Source organism: Colletes gigas, unplaced genomic scaffold (genome assembly GCF_013123115.1).
Source record: "Colletes gigas isolate AHSC1104 unplaced genomic scaffold, ASM1312311v1 Colletes_gigas_Sc00004, whole genome shotgun sequence".
NCBI classification, from domain to species: Eukaryota; Metazoa; Arthropoda; class Insecta; order Hymenoptera; family Colletidae; genus Colletes; species Colletes gigas.
The window spans coordinates 10,000,001-10,017,249 of record NW_025106633.1 but is presented as its reverse complement, the minus strand read 5'-3'; the positions used below and the strand labels follow the sequence as shown (position 1 = coordinate 10,017,249).

The 17,249-nt window shown below is 40.9% G+C and overlaps 2 protein-coding genes and 1 non-coding gene across 3 annotated transcripts in view; 1 reads left to right on the top strand and 2 right to left on the bottom strand.

Annotated features, from left to right (window-relative positions):
- Window positions 1–88: 88 nt before the first annotated feature.
- Window positions 89–4,968, bottom strand: LOC122405412 (cytoplasmic dynein 2 intermediate chain 1). Its single transcript, XM_043410120.1, has 16 exons — window positions 4,904–4,968; window positions 3,763–4,473; window positions 3,573–3,692; window positions 3,328–3,500; window positions 2,958–3,105; window positions 2,752–2,892; window positions 2,536–2,676; window positions 2,114–2,419; window positions 1,878–2,050; window positions 1,578–1,797; window positions 1,351–1,502; window positions 1,130–1,278; window positions 1,001–1,059; window positions 774–928; window positions 577–709; window positions 89–511 (listed from the first exon to the last, which is right to left on the bottom strand). The coding sequence occupies exons 1-16, from the start codon at window positions 4,913–4,915 to the stop codon at window positions 389–391; spliced, it is 2,916 nt and encodes a 971-aa protein (XP_043266055.1). The 5' UTR covers window positions 4,916–4,968; the 3' UTR covers window positions 89–388.
- A 10,641-nt stretch (window positions 4,969–15,609) lies between these two features.
- LOC122405410 (transcription factor VBP) overlaps window positions 15,610–17,249 on the top strand; it is a 2,956-nt gene continuing 1,316 nt past the window's right edge. Inside the window, exons 1-2 of the mRNA XM_043410119.1 lie at window positions 15,610–15,721; window positions 17,152–17,249. The exon at window positions 17,152–17,249 is cut by the window's right edge and continues 146 nt beyond it. Coding sequence (XP_043266054.1) covers window positions 15,613–15,721; window positions 17,152–17,249 — 207 coding nt within the window. The 5' untranslated portion in view covers window positions 15,610–15,612. The remainder of the gene's footprint in view (window positions 15,722–17,151) is intronic.
- Window positions 16,312–16,384, bottom strand: Trnar-ccu. The gene has a single exon. It is a non-coding gene; the product is annotated as a tRNA-Arg (tRNA).

Sequence of the window (17,249 nt, the reverse complement as noted above, 5' to 3'; positions counted from 1 at the left end):
TTTACATTATAAAACCATTGTATACAATTCATGGACGGATTCGTATTTGTGAATGTGAATAACGTGCAATAAATAATAGTTATTTTATACAGATCTGATGGTGTTGGTTCATGAGATTAATAAAACTTATAATGAATTACTTCTAATCAAGTCAATAGATTTGCTGAGATTTCCTTGTCACTTACAGTTCTATAGTATAGTATTAATAATAGTATTAAATTTTATTATTACGTTTGCAAGATTGTCTTCAACTAAATGCCAAGTATGTACTGTTCACTTGGAAAATCATAGGTGTATGGTCGATAGATAAAAAGTATAGATATTAAATCACTGGAAGTACAAAAAATTCAATTCCTTTGTGTGTTTTTCATTAATAATCTCAGATCGGTTATAAAATTTCGATGTATCGCATGAAAGTGTTCAATTCCTGCAAATAATCTTCTTTCTTTGCGTAATAAAAGTTTGTCTTCAATTTATGTATTTCTACATTTCCGGATTCCGTTCCAAGGGCCTGAAATACACATTATCATATATATAGTACACTTTTAAATTTTGCATAGAGAATATTTAACATACCAGATATTGATGAGCCATATCACGTTCGGTTTTACAGGACGATAATTGCATATTATTAATGGTACCGCATTTTTGCATACTCGCCGAGTACGTTGAATATAAATCACTGTTGCTCAAGTCCCATATATGTATTCTAAAATATATAATGAAATTGAGCTCATTTCTTCAATCAATCTGTTCTCCTAGTTTTTATTTACCTCGAATTATTGTCCAGTACGAAGATTGTAAATGGTTTCGACTTTGACCATTGCACAGACTTCACCGTATGAATATTGTCTTCGTCCCTTAGCTGTAAAATTGGTTTTTCGGTATTCAAAGAATGTAATCGAATCGTTCCATCGTCGCAACCGACCTACGGAAGACAGAAAAGAAAAACTGTAACATCGATCGAATCGAAAAATAACGATCTAGAGAAAAATCATACCAGGAAAAAAGAGTATTCGAACGGGCACATTTCTATGCAGGTTACGTTTCCACAGGGACCTGAAATATTAAATGCAATAAATTAATGATAGGTGATTTGGAACTTGCACGAGTGTCACTGATAACTTACTAGTATCAAATTTTGTGTACACGTTAGGACTAGCTTTTTTACCAATGCAGGTAGCATGCAAAATATTGCTACTGTTAGTGGCGATATAAAGATTATTACTATCAACACAATCCACATGCATATCAATAAATGCAGCCGCGTTGATTCGTCTGAAGGGTTAAAAAATTGTCAGTAAGGACGGTATTCTATATACGGTATACACAAGGTTCTAGAATATTTACTTTTTAAAGTTATCAGTTTGCAAAAGAAGTTCTCGACTCTTAACAAGCCTTATGCTACCCCAATACGACAGTCCTAAATCGTCGACATTTATTCCCATGCTGTGTAAAACGCTCCATATAACAAGACGACCCTTTTCATTTAAGCTACATATCTATTATGTTAGTCGATAGAAAAATGTTAGTAATTAATACCACCAATACGTGTAATACTAGAAATTCCAACGCACCTGAATGGGTACAAATTTATTGTTACACCGTTCTAACGACTTTCCTTCAATCTTAGATAATATACGTATTGCAACAATTTGTGAGTCATAAATGTTTATGTCTGCGTTAGCAGCAGTCGTGTAAGTAGGCGTTCGTATTGTCCAACTTAGTCCGTTGGCTTTATCTGTCATTTTCTGATGCCACATTTCGTCTTCTTTTAAATCCCAGAGACTTATCGAGCTGTCGATTAAAACGTTCGTTATTCTCATTAAAGTATACATATATAAAAATGTTTAAAGCGTATAAAGTAAAAGGTATACCCATCTTGTAGTCCGGCAAATACTACATTGTAATTCGTTAAATGAAAACAACATGCGGTGATAGGACATGTCGAATAAAATAATTTTATCGGCATCGATGGTTCAGAAATACTCCAGACACAACCGATGCAACAATCGGTTATGTAATCTTGTTTGATAGACGTCTCAATTTCCTGTTACGGATATTATTATAAATTAATTGCTCGAATGCTGCCTCGCGATAACTAATTTCTTACCTCTTCGGCTGGAGAATGAACAGTCACCAATACTTTGTTTAAAACTTCTGAACAATGAATTATTGTCACTGCTCTGCCAGCTAGGAATGTTACCGAATTTACAGAAAGCTTCACAACACCGTCACTGAACGGAACTTGCTCCTCGTTTTTGAAAACATTTCCACCGGATCTTCGTTCTTCCAACAGTGATAACATAACTCTTCCAGCACGATTTATGAAATCGCTTAACCTCAATATATCGAAAGATGATCGTGGCAAAGAATTCATAGTTTCTATGTCGTTGTCATCGCCGACACCAATTTGATCCTGCAAATTTTAATGTCACTGATATTTCTTAATATATTAATACAAAACGAAACACTTGAGACAACCAGTTCAATAACTCATTTACAATAGTTAAATATTAGGATTATTGTGTGTACCATTCGAAATAAGTCCAATTCCTCTTTCGTTCGTAAATTGCTTCTACAAGTTATCGGAAATTGAGTCCACTTATTTTTAAACATAGTCTTCTCCGTTTGTGTTTCTGCGTCGATATTATCTTCACCGGTTTGAGTGGACATCTGCGATATTAAACACATTAGTTTCAATTTAATTAAGATTCAAGTATAAAGGTTACTGTTAAGTGGTAGTTATACCTGTTGAGCATTTAATTTCCCATAGTTTCTAATAAATTCTTCATATGGTATAGGTGAACATTCTAGGAGAGACCATTCCATGACATCTAATTTTATCATTTCCAAAAGCTCTTCGCCCCTGCTTAAACATTTCTTGGATTTCTAAAACCATATAAGACAGTCACAGATAGTAATATACCATCAATATGGCATCCCACAAGTATTACCTTTGTGTTTTCATTCTCTTTCGTTTTACGAAAGTCGATGAACGAAATCTGAGAAAGTGGCGGTGATTTTGTGAAATCGCCTGATCGACTGTCTTCGAAGCCTTCATCGGTAGACAACGGTAATGATTTAGTTTCGGATCTGTCCTCGCTGCACAAAAATAATAACTAGAAAGAATGCCACGTCTCGCACGCCAATGTGAAAACTAATATTCTTTTTACTTGATAGTTCGATCGATTAAAAATGTAACTAAATTTATAAATTGACCAATAATAGCTTTGTAGTTCTGCAACTATTTAATGATGAAATAATACAAACGATACAACAAAATCAATTTAATCGTCTTGAAACTTGATTTTCGTTAGAACAAACCTATATGCTTTGTTAACTGGTTGTCTCAATTCAAGAAGAGAAGCTAGCTTTGGATCGCTAGCAATCGATTCTATTCTTGCAGCCCTCTTCCTGGCCTCTGCGAGCTCATAATGACCAGAATCATGCATATGCTCTTCTTCTTTTTGCTGCTCAGCACTGTTCATGATTTTTGGCTGTGGTAAAATTATTATTTAAAATAAAATGCTATTGTCAGAGATAATAAAAAATAAAGTGAACGTTCGTGCCTGTTTGATACTATGTAATTCAATGGGGTCTAATAACGAGTGAACAGGACTGCTGTTAATCTCTTCGTTGACTTCCGACGTTTCGCTATCACTGCATTCTTGGAAATCAGATTCGTAATCCTAGAAAATATTTCAAGTTTATTAAATTTTTAACAGACTCTAACTGTTTCATTTCAATACCGTATCTTACCTCAAAATCATCTTCGTAATCGTATTCGTTTTCTATCTGAAGCGTTTCCGACTGCTTTTTTTTACTTTGATTCCTTTGTGAAGAGTCTGATCTGGGTTTAGCGGAATGTAGCATTCTCACTTCGCTCGGACTCAATGTTCTGGACAATTTACGCTGTCTAGTCTTCAATTTTGAGTTGCTCGTTTCCGATGTTCTTGAATCTTTTCCTGCTTTCTCTTTTTCTTTTAAAGCGGCGTAAGTATCTTTATTAACCGGTTTAGTAGCTAGTTTGCTAGTGAGCGACGATGGTATAAATATTGTACTCAGTCCCCCCTTCTCCAAACGACTGTTTTGTACTTTTCCAGCAGACGATTTACCGCTTTTCATTGTGCTACTGCCGCTTGACCTTTTTGCAGGATCAGATGCTGATGCTTTAGACGTTAAAGATGTTCTGGAACTAGATACGTTCGATTTCGATACAGCAGACGCATTCTCTCTAATAGATTTATTTCGAGATGATTCCATCGATCGTTTTGTAACATTTCTGCTGGGCTCAACATTCTGTGTTAATCTGGAACGTATATCCCCTTCTCCTCTTCTCTCGGAACCAACAGACTTTCTGTTCAACTTTTCTGTACTCTCTGATTCTTTGGTAGACAATGAAACTTTCGATTTGGTTATAACATTTGACTGATGTGCATCTTTGGTGGCGGAAACTTTTTTAATTGCTCCCTGAAATGCGTGAATAAAAATAATTAAAAATTTTCAGCAATCCGCTCCCTTTGATCGTGATTATGAAAACGGACCAAGAGAAAAATCTGAAAATGTTTAATTCGCGGTTTATTGCGTGTTTTATCGAACCGTGATACGCTAATACGGAATGAAAGAAAACTATTCGAAATTATTGACTTTGGTCACTTTTATAATCACCGGCATATTTGTGTCATTAGATTGACGTGTCACCGTCGTGATATTTGAAAAAAAGTCGATAGATTCGAGGTTGATGGTTAAAGCGAACTTTCAAGTTAAAACATCAAACTCGTGAAATCATAATGATTGCTCGTAAACGTTTGAATTATGTGTACGCGTGACGCACGTAAGAATAGGGAGAACATAAGAACAGAGAATGTAAAATATATTTTCAATTATAATGAGATATCACCTTATGAGACATAATTCGCTTGATTGATCGGTGTTGACAGTTACAATACCACCATGATGTAAAGTGTAAACTACTGTCATTGCTTTAACAGCGCCACTTGCGGCAGTCGTCTGTGGTTGCGGCCGACTCTAGTACTAACAACGGCCGGTAAAACAGTAAAACTGCAAGAGTCTGATTTTGCATTCGATAGAAAGAGTACGCAGCATTTGTGCATCTCTGTCTATCCAGTGAAAAATCGGACTCTCGGTTCGCATGGCTCCTACTCGAGCCAGCTACGATAAAATAAAATGATAAACAAATTTGATATTTAACATTTCCATGTAAGCATACTATTTCAGAATAAAATCATTGTACATTCCCAAAGAAACGATGATAAATTAATCGATAGCGTATAATACAAAAAGTCTCCTCTCGACGAATTAAATGTAATAAAATAGTTGAAATGACACGGAAAATTAGAGGTTATAGGCGCGAAAACGTAAAACATGGAAGAACCGAGGAACCCAAAGAGAGGTAAATGGATTAATAAAGTTTATTTGTCCTAGCCATTATCACCAGAGTATAAAGTAAGTTTTATAAACAGATCAGCCACTGCATTTAAGAATTCTGGATATCGTTTGCGAAAATCGGACCAAAAATCAACAGTGACCGATCTGGTTTATGAATATTTGAGGAAAGTCGCATATTCGGAGAGCGTTCGAAAGCAACGCAACTGCGCCTGCAGTAGATTTCGCAGAAAGAACAGACGGAAGAAAAGCATCCACCCTACGCGAAAATATACGAATGCAGGTGTAAATATTAACGGAACAAAAATATTTCAGTCGAAAGAAAGATTAAGTTGATTGGGCGGGAAACGTAACACTGTCGCCAATCTGTCCTACGCCATCGTTTCAAATACTTGGAGCACAGTAAACGTATTCGAGGTAATAGTAATTTTTAGTTTAAAATTTCACTGTTTCTCTTTCACTATTTAGATTGCAACGAAACGAGGAAATATGTACGCGAGGCACTTTCGTTCGCCATAGATTTCGGATACTTGATTCCCGCCAATCGAACCGGAAGGATTCTCCGTATTTCTTCGTGCATGAGGTTATGTCCCCGTTTCGATAAAGAAGACTAAGTCCGAAGAAGAACAAAAGCAATAATACAATTACAAAGAACATAGTTTTTATTAAAATTCTCATATAACAAAAATGACGTAGAAAATGTTCCATTAAATTTCAGCGTTCAGTTATTCGATGGTCGTTGTTTGCCTCGTCGTACGCACTCTTCTTGACAACGTTTGATCCATCTTTCCAGTTCTTTATCGCGTTGATCAGATTTTCTCGTTCGAATCCGAGCTTGAGATTCCTCGTGAACATTGCCCAAAATGTCAAGCACCGTTCCATCCCTCGCAGAATCCTTTTTTCCTCTCTTCCTTCCATTTTCTATCGTTCTATTTAACTTCATGCTTGCGACGCCAGCTCTCGTATTTCTGTTTCTTCCTTGATCACTCGTTCTTTCTTTCCTTTGTTTGCGAACCTCATCTCTTCTTCTGTCCCTTCTTGCGCCATTTGGTGCATGCAGTACCACCTGTAACTAACCAAATAAGTTTCTATTAAAACAGGGTTGCAGTTTCTGCGACGAAACGGAGGACGCCATCTTTGAGAACAAATCACGAACGTCATCTACACGGCGACCGAAGTATTACTACGGCAAAAGGGGTAAATTGTCAGCTCCGATGGTTAAGCTTAGAAGATCCCAGTGTGTAAAGATCAATAATGGTTTGGAAGTAACAAGTGTGCCAACAAAAAGGATAAGAAACGTTTCGATCTTACTTCTTCGCCAGGTACAGTCAGGTTACAGGTGCACTCTGGATTTTCGTAAACGATGCCCTCTTCGCCGTCCTCGAGACTCTTTTCTATATCTAAATCATCGCATCGACACTTCTTTTCAGGGGCTGTCTCGTCAATTGCAGATATTTCGCAGCGACAGTCGTCGTCGAGGCTCTCTCGTTTTCGACGTCTCGGAGGGATTTTTACCGACGAGACCGACAGACAATCTCCTTGATTGTTGGAGCACGTGACTCGATTCATCGTGATGGCGTCCGGTCCCACCAAATGGTACTCGTTGTCCAACAGTTCCATGACTAACCTGTCACGAAATTCCATAAGAATAATTATGTAATATTAATTATACATATACTATAGAGTTTCTCCAACAACAGCATCGTGAGTTTGCTAATTTTGACCGATCGAAGCTAATGACGAGAAGAATCCGTTTTTCGCTTGGACAAAAAAGAAAAGGCAATGATATTTTGGATAATCCGACATCATTTTCCATCAACGGTTGCATCACGGCAGAATCGTTGCAATTAACAAGGCTGCACTGGAAACGTAATCGATAGATGCACCCGGGGGTTCTTCGAACGAGATAAACGGTTTGCAGTTGCCTTTGAAACGCGATCGTGTCTCACGCGAGACACGTTCTCGCCCGTAACGCGAGCGTTTGTTGTTACGCCGGTATCGCCTTGACGTGGAACTAACCCTTGGGAACAGAGCTGTTTCAGCCCGGTCCGCACCTGAGCATAAAGGTCACCGTCGTCGCGATAGTTCGCCTCGATATAGTCGACGACGTCCTCGATCGTCGAGGTCAACAGGAGTTCATCTTCTTTGCACTGCAACGACCGCAACGCCTCCATCAAGCGCAGCAAGAATCTCGAAGAATTCTCCGCGATGCGCAGGCAGTCGCAACATTTCTGCAAGCAGTATCAACTTTAATTGTCTTTTGGACTGGTTCACAACGTTTTTCCCTTGCTACCAAACAATAAAAAATTTTAACCTTATATGTATCGATATTTCGTTTCAGCGTTTGGAAGTAAAATGGTAGATAGTGTAGAGGATGACCGGATGAGGAATAAAATAATCGTTGCTAGACATAGTGGGAGACCCATGCCTCTTGAGTCTCATAATTATGATAACTTGCTTATTAATACTAACCTCCAAACACTGCATAGTAGAAGAAGAATTGCAGATATCATGTTTGCAAGTAAGCTAATCAAAGATCATATTTCGTGTTCAACAATTATTCAATTGTTTCATTTGTATGTACCATCTAGATATTTAAGAAATCACTTTTTATTTTACTCTGAAAGTTACCGCACTACGTTTTTTATTTTACTAAAACAATCATTAGAAAGTCTAAGATTATCCTTGCAACGTATTGTAAATTAATTTATTTTGTTACATTCGCTAAGCGATAATGTTTTACTATGTAAATCCACGTCTGTAGTTCCTTGCATATTACATCTTTATAATAAATAAATAAATAATATTTCGATGTTACGTGGTCGGTGTCTGGATCGAGACTGGTCGGTCCCTTGTCTCGCGTGGCTTTTTAAACAGAACACGGACACCGACACCTTCTCGAAGGTTCGAGACCATTCCAGAATGGACACCGGCGGTCTTTGACGAGATTAGCGCGCCGCTTACAACAGACAACATTAAAAGTATTCGCAGAATCCTACAATACTAAGAAGAAGAAACGCTTGATAAAATTTGAACAAAAGGATTGGTCCGTCTGAAGCTTCTCTTAAGTATGATATTCCAAGAAGCATTTTGTTCCACGAAATAAAGGCATCAGACTTTTTCTACAGGCAACTATGCTTCGCTAATTTTAAAGAAACTAACAAAAAGAGTGTAGACACGCTTTGGATCTGTTCAAGTTCCCCAGAATTATCGAAACATTTTTTTAACTTGATTTCAGACCTCGATGATAAGTTTCTCGTTAGCGCAAGCTGCTGGACAAGATTCTGTGGAGACGTCGTCGGTGAAATCCTCTTGCTCGTCTTCTTTGAGGATCTCGTCGAGTATCTGCTGCGCCTCTTCGTCCGACAACCTCTCAGAACGACCACGATGTCTCGTGGTGTCCATAATTGATAGAGTTTGAGTAAAATAACCTGTACGAATGCCAAATATGTGAAGTTGTAGGTTATGGTCGTGGCATCGAAGGACTCTGTCCGAAATCCGTGGCTAGAGTCAGTTCGTAGAACGGAATTTGACGATCGAAAAGTGTAATTGGGGGCCATCTTGTAAATACCAAAAACGTATCCATCTTGTTTTCGCGATTACATGACCGGGACAGTTCGCTCTGTAACTGTGTTTTCTTCGTCGCTGCGGTATCGATTTGCGATTTAAAATAACGCTGCGGAAACGCGGCACGGCCAGGGGGCGGTTGCGTTCTGTTGGAGAGGAAAAAAATAGGAGGAGCGTTTGATCGGCGCAGGGAGGACAGCTCGCCGTTAAATATTAACGAGAGCCAGTGTCTGGGACAATGTCTGTACACGGAAGTGTTCCGTTCCAACAGAGCTACTATAATATTGGGTATAAACCGTTGGGAATTACTCGGTCTTTGACGTGCTGTCTAATGCCGCTTCAACGACAAACGTAATTAAATTACTCGCCATTTTTCTTCAGCGGTCGAGTCGATAATGCCTTCCTCAGCCCTGCTAACTCCGGGTCCGTTTGGACCCAAGCCAACTATTTCAGCTGGTGGATAACAGGTGGTTTACCCTATACATGCGCGTAATATTATATAAAAATTTAAATAAGAATATTTTCCTTTCACCTGTTAAGTCAGTATGGGTGAACAAATACATAATATTTTATTATACATAATGTGATGATCACAAGAAATAAAAGCAGTTGGTTCTACTTTCTAGGCGACTAGTAACCATCCTAAGAAGTAGCTTGGACTTTTTAGTATTTGGATTTTATTATACATAATGCAATGGTCACAAGAAATAAAAACAGTTGGTTCTACTTTCTAGGTGACTAGTAACCATCCTAACAAATAGCTTGGATTGAACTTGAACCGAGCTCAAATTGAAGAAATGCAATGGCTACTGAAGGGTTCTGAAAGCTAGAATGAAGGAACGAGAAGTTTGAGTTGCGTCAGAGCGACGGTGCTTCTAATCTAATCTTTCCATCTCAGTTCCTGCGTTCGATCACATTTGCTCATCGTCCTCGAGCGAATTAACTGGAACGTTTCGCGGTTCATCATCCGTTCGCCGGAATGCGATTCTTCAACGGCCGGAACTTAATCATTTAGGCTATTTGGTCCCGGCGAGGGGCAAAAGGAAGCCATGCACAGCCTTTGGGTTCCCAGGCTGTCGGCAAACTGTGGCTTACCGCGCCGAGCACGGTTCTTATCCGCACTCATCCTTCGTAGTAATTCTTGGCGGGTCGACTGGTCGTTGTTATCTATGTACATATGCTTCTACGGAAGAGAGAACGAAAAGTCTAGAAGGAGAACACCCACGCTAGCGTGAAAATTGCTTTTGGAATAAGGTTGGATATATAATTTTTAATTACACCTCACAGTTATGGCCATTGAAGGATTATAACATAATAAACATACGTATGTAAATTGCAGAATCTTCTGTGGGCGGCTTGCTGTATGGAGAAATGGTAAACGAGGCAACAGGAACTAAAAGAAGGAGGGGGGAGGAGCGTTTCTCGTTCTGAGCCTGATAATGGGACTCCATCGGTAAGGCAATCTTAACAGGCCCTGCCTTAGATGTCAGGACAGTCGATGATTGGTCGAGGAGCGTAACCCTCTGGTAGCCCACCTCTGCACAAGTTAGAATTCATTTACAAGCCACGACAAAACTGGCGTGCAAGTTTTACGTAAGAAACACTAACCGAAAAGTGTAAACGATTTTTAGAGATTATGAATGCAGCTTTGGGAGGGGATTGGCCCAGGCAATACATAACAGGAGGAAGAATAAAAAGTAAACAAGTTAACGAGAAGAGGAAAGCAGCTAATCGGTGCACCTGACACCGAGCGTACCTCGAAGAGCGAGGCGCGGAAGGCGAGATCGTAAATAGGCAAAGTCGAGCAAAGCAAGAAAAGTTTAATCGCATCTTTTGCAACCGGCCGTGGAGGGGGTACGTGCCGGCCAAGGCGGTAAACGGGGTTGGAAAGGAGGATAGGGGGAGGGCAGGGAGTCCTCGTGACGACTTGATGAGATAACTTTGCTCGAGTTGTGAAACAACGGGGGCGTCGCTGGATTCGTGACTTTGCGCGAGGGTGCAAGGAATCCGTGCCTCTTGCGCGGCAAAGGGTGGCGGCGGGAGGGTGGCGTACGGGGGGACGTAGGATAGAATTAAGGGCCAGACACGCGACCCCCTCGCCGCGCTGTCGTTCTCGGGTGTACAAACTGTGGAACACGGTGTCGTTGCGTGATCCCTTGGCTTCGTGTTCATCGCCTTTCGAAACCTACGACGAAACTTCTGCGACCGGGTCGACGTTAAAAATACTTGTTGAAGCGTACGACGCGATTCTTGGACGCTGGCTGACGTACACTGGAACGAAATAATAAAATCTCGTGGCGCCATCTTGGATTTTGTCTCTGCAACACGGTCTAAGATTTTGTTGTATCCGATAACACCTTTTCGTCGAAAGCAACGCGAAGCTTGTAAACTTTATTTATGTTAAACGTTGGTCCGTGTCTGTTCATCCCCGAGCGTGAATTATTCAGTTAGAAATGCCAGTTTGTTGCGCAACCGAGCTGTAAAGGCGGGAGGGAGCGCGAAACTCGATGGCCGTAGGAAGATATCGGTGGCTGGTGTGTAATCCGTGGTTTTCAGGACGTCGATTAGGCAGATTACCCGGGGAGGTCGAGCATCGTAATGGGGATCGAAGGGGTTTTCGGGGCGCGTAAGGGGGGCTCAGGAGGTCACACGACGCGATGTCACGTTACCCCGTTTGGCCGTGGACAGGTGTTTCGGTTCGCACGGGCAAACCTAGCGAGAAACCACGGTTGCCCATCGCGGGGGCGTTCGCTATCGCGCATCGAGCCACATAATGATAACGAGCGTCCGACAAAGCGACGCGAACGTTACTCGTAATGCTCGGGACAATCTCGTTTATTGTTTTCTGCTACGATGCGTCGGGGATCGATCGAATGCATCATGGCTGCGATCGGTGATCGTAATACATGAAAACTCGATAAATGATACATTTTTATCCCCACCACTAGGGGGATCCCCCTTGAACCAGTGAGGCGAAGTGTAACCGGAGACGTAGCGGCTTTCTTTAACAATCTTTATCGCCTTCGTCATCTTCAGTGTGACCACACTGCTGTACAAGAGGAAAGTTTTTTATTTTTTACTTTTTTTTAATACAAATTTTACTATCATGTGGGGGAGATTTTTCTAATTAACATGAGACTAAACACGACATTGTTTCGCGTATAAATTTGATCGAATGTATTTTTAAAATTGCGTCACCGTCACCGGTGAATCCTGTATTTGAAAAATTGGGTTGAGCAACCGGAACCAGTTCCGTGAAATGATTCATTCCATAGTCCTTGTTCTCTGGCACACCTGGCGATACTTGCGTTCATGCTAACTGTTGTTCCTAAGACACCTGTGTACTGCGGCCTCGTGAGATCACGGCCACATGGCAGCGAGCGCATCACCCTTCGCCGCCAAATTAGATATTACGATAACAAATGGCGTTATTTAACCCGGGGTGCCTGCCTCCCTCTCCGCCAGGCCCCCAGGTTAAATTCGAACCAGCGATAGAGCCCGAATACCTCGTCCTTTTCTGGCACACTGCGAGGACATGCCAGGCCGTAAATCACCGTCGCGCCTACAAACTTTCTTCGTTGCAATTATCGTTCTGTAACCTAACATTTGTTGGTACGAAACGAACAAGGATTCTCCGCTATCCGATTCCTGGAATCAGCAAACTCCTAGCTTCGATTCTTCGGTTGACTACATATGTAGATCTTCTGAGGATGAGCATTCATCAGCAACATTTCCCTCTACGGTATTCTCTTCGTGCAGTCTAAAATCCTGAAGATCGTATGTAATACAATTATTCATAGGGGCTTGGACCTGGAGAACAATAGTTTAATTAGCAATTTGTACTTAAGCTCTACGTCTAACCCAGACCTAACCCAGACCAAACCCAGACCTAACCCAGACCTAACCCAGATCAAACCCAGACCAAACCCAGACCTAACCCAGACCAAAACCAGACCTAATCCAGACCTAACCCAGACCTAACTTAGACCTAACCCAGATCAAACCCAGACCAAACCCAGACCTAACCCAGACCTAAGCCAGACCTAACCCAGACCAAACCCAGACCTAATCCAGACCTAACCCAGACCTAGAAGATCGTATCTAATAAAATAATTCATAGGGACCTGGACCTGGAGAACAATAGTTTAATTACCAATTTGTTACAAACCACAGACTACACCTACATGCTCAAGAGATCTACTCTTAAGTTAGCTAATAGATTTACTTAAGATCTACGTCTTCACACTTATGTATTCACCAGTATACCATTCATGTAATTGTCCTTAGTCAACATAGTCAGTAGAAATTGCCTAATAAAATTTATTGTAAATTTAGTAGTGTAGTAATAAAAAAAATAATATTTTGTACAGATTGATCGAAAGAACAAAAGTTTCTAGATGTTTTCAGAGGCCACGTCGCAGAAAGCAATCGATCTCTTGACCGCTTAATTAATAACCGTGTCGAAGAAGGGGGTTGCATCATTGATGAGGCTAAAAAATAATTCGAAACCCCGTCCCGAGCCTCATCAATGTTGCAATTCCCCGTCGTCTAATTTGGCTCGTAATAATTACTGGCGCATTAAACATTCGCCGGCATGGAAATGTCAGCTGCCGATTGTCCCAGAGACATTAGAAACACGTAGAGACTTCTGTCCAGCCTGGCGGAACGATATTCTTGCGTAGACCGGCTAAAAGTTGCAGATAGTTGCACGTTGCGGCGAAACTCGGGGGTAAAAGTCCGTAGAATTACCGTACTTCTTGATCCACGATAAAAGAATCGCTCCGAGGTTGGTTTTTTAAGAGTTCTGTGGATACTTTTACGTTAGGATCGCACGAGCGTCGTGTTTTTGTTCTTCCTTGTTTTGCAAACCAACAGAGACGGATCAGACCAGCATTCCTCTATCTGTCTTGGTTGTTTTCAATTGTAAGACAAGGAAAAGCATAAAAGAAAAGTTGTTTCGTAGCTCGTGTGATTCCAGTGTTGATGTGCCGCGACGTTGAGTTATCTGACTTCACCAAAGGCTACCGACGCCTTTGTAATTATGCCGCATTCTGAAATGGTGTCGGTGTTTTATTTAAGAGGACACGAGACAAGGGATACGAGTCTAGATTCGATCTATGGTCAGCAAATGTAAATAAACTTCCCTGAATTGGACTCGTAAGTGTTCTTTGGTAGCCAACGACTGCAGCTGCAGCATCGACCACTTTGTTTTTCTTCACTGACCCGAGTATAGACACTGAACCAGTAACATCTAAATACATTTATTATCGTTAACCTGTGGCCATCGTTCTATTTCATTAAGTGTGTAACGAACACGTCGAAATATTGCGGGAAACTTACGTAGTAAAAAAAGTTCGCATTAGAAATTCATCGAGTACCTTTTACTGTACGTTAGGTTGTGCAATAATTTTACCATAAACCTACGGCGTAATTAAACGATTAAAGATATTGTCCAGGACTGGATAAGTTCGAAGCAACTGTGAGCAAGAAAATTATAAATATTTACTAAAATCGTGATGATATTTCTTTTCTTCAAAGGAATAATCATAAGATGGTAAACACCATAGAGAGATGACTTGGTGGCTGGGCACACTGATTGGCCGTAGCGTAACGGCGAGTAACGAATAGCTTGTCCTCGTACGCATTGTTATCATTGGCTGAGACGATCGCGACTGCAGACGTTGATAGAACCTTATTGGACGTAGTCATAATCAGTGTTAACCGTGAATAGAACGAAAATGTATCTTTCGTAAATACGGAGGTTTTCTGGTGGAAATTGGGCTACTCAAACGCCTAGTCAACGAGTCATCTCTCTATCCCTCGGTGACTTTCACGAACAAAGAATTTAGTTCGACGATGAAAATCCTCGGTGCACGATAAAAGAAACGACCTGTTATGAGCGCAGATCGTAGATCAGGGTCGTGATAGGCGCGGGGGCGAGCAATTACTCTTGGCGAGTCTCGAGCGACGTCCACGGGGCAGACGATTGGCCAGTCACTGGCTGGCGTTTGTCTTCGTTGACCACTCGAAACCCGCGGTGGCTGCTCGGCCCTAACGACCCAGGGGCGGAACGATGACTCTACGCACGCGTCGAGGGGCGGGAATCAACCCCCGCGGGGACGAATTGGAAATTCTTCCGGTGGTCGAGGTATGCAGCAGAACAGCACGTGACGCGAGACGTCAACAGGGCGAATGGGAAGTCGGGGATCGCGACGATCAACGGTGTTTTACCGACTTTCTATCGCCTCGGAGGAACGCTGTCGCGGGACTCGTTTCGAAGGTACTTCCGGTGAAAAATGTGAATAAATTCGTGGACGACGGGCGAGAGAAGAATCGGATCGCGAAACCGGTCGAGACGAACGATCGATGAGATGACGGACGAGACGTTTTCAGCGCGTCGAAGAATTTCTTTTGACGCTTTGAATTAATTGGAAATTGCTGGTCGAGGGATACTGTTTCTGGGCGGAGGGGGCGGGGGGGGATTGATGGACTCCGCGGGGCTGTCTTCGCGGAACTGTATCGTCCAGTTTCTGATGCATCGTCGATGCGTTGAAAGAAAACAGTGATCCGATCGTTTCGCTTGGGATTACGTGGCTCCGTCAGTGTCCCGGACTTCCATAGGATTATTTCGAAGGAATGACCTCCCACGCGCACGCAAGGACAATTTGTACCGGAAGCACAGTGTCCGGCGCATTTTCCGCGTTGCATCTCTTGAGGAGTTACAACCTCTTTGGACCAACTTCAGGTACTATGATCAAATTGCTACGAATTAATCACGATGGAACTGTACAAATTGTACAAAAATAAAATTGCCCTTTTTTGTAGACTTTAGGATTTTACTAATTCCAGACAAGTTATCGATATACATAAATGACTGAGGCTACTTTTATTCGAAAGTAGAATTACCCCTGAAACAAAATGCTGTTTTACGATTTGTTATTATTGTCACAACAGTTAATTTTTTTAAGTAATACGTCCCCGTGAGGACAATATGTATATAAAGATTAGCTTCCGTAAAATACGCAATGAGCCCAACGAAGATTTCGCTGGAACACGCGACGTTACTTATTTAATGCTGTAGGATCGATCGAGCACCTGAATTCGCTTAACGTTGGCTCCAACTATTATCTTTTTGATACGTGTGATTAAAATATTGCTCGAAACGAACGGGGTTGATACAATTACAAATCGTTTTGTCAATTTATTTTCTTTATCTCGGAGTAACGTTGCCTTTCGATCATTAATAATTCTTGTTCAAATGCAAATGTTACGTAAGAAGGTAACGTTATTCGTTAAACAACGAACAATGGGAAAAAAAATATATTCACAAAGTATTACCCCTGGTGGGACTCGAACCCACAATCCCCGGTTTAGGAGACCGATGCCTTATCCATTAGGCCACAGGGGCTGTTGATGTTCAGCTTTTTCAAAATGTATGCCATGGTACTAAGACACTATAAAATCACGTAATGCTAATTATTAAGTTTTATAATTCTAATTAAGAAACGAGATATCGTACAGAGATGAAAATCATTGTATCCATCGACTGTATATAATGTATGCTTTTACAATATATATAGATTCGATATATTACAAGTATTCGACCATATGTTAGAATATTGGTATCGTTTGGTGATCGTCAAAGCCAATCGGTTCGAAGCTTTTCGTTGTGGGAGAAATTAAGACAAAACGATGGTCTGCACGTGGCATTAAAAGAATGTTTCTACGAATGAAACCTGACACGCTCGTCGAAGGCCACTTGAAATCACGTAGCTATGGGGCGTTGATGGTTTGTTTGAAAGAATGCATGGGAAAGTTTTGAAGAGATAAGGCAACTCAAACTTGCACTGCTAAAGAACAACGATTCTTTCTTGAAAGATCTGATTAGGGAATGGGGAAGACAGATATACCATTTGGTAAAAGGACTGTAAGAAATCTCGTGGCACTTACCTCAGTTTTAGTAATTTTATAACACGTACGTCGACCATAGCAACACTGTAACGTAATTTGCAACGTGTTAATTAGAGTAAACTAAGCTTTGAATAAATCACTTCGACGTCCATGATTACATAAATATTTTCCATTACGCGAAAGAAATCTAGGAATTTTATAAATCTGTTAAAAATAATTTGTTCCCAATATTACTAATTATAATAAATTACACTGAATTTGTAGACTTGTGCAGATACGAGCCAAGCAATTCTCGAGACTACAGCTTTGGAGATCCGAATGTTTTAGCAAACTCCAGCACACCGGACACAACAATCGGCCGA

Coding starts and splice junctions, on each gene's coding strand:
- LOC122405412 (XM_043410120.1), bottom strand. Junction 2,677..2,751: donor GGAAATTAAATGCTCAACAG/GTATAACTACCA, acceptor TTAATATCGCAG/ATGTCCACTCAAACCGGTGA. Junction 929..1,000: donor TCGAATACTCTTTTTTCCTG/GTATGATTTTTC, acceptor TGTCTTCCGTAG/GTCGGTTGCGACGATGGAAC.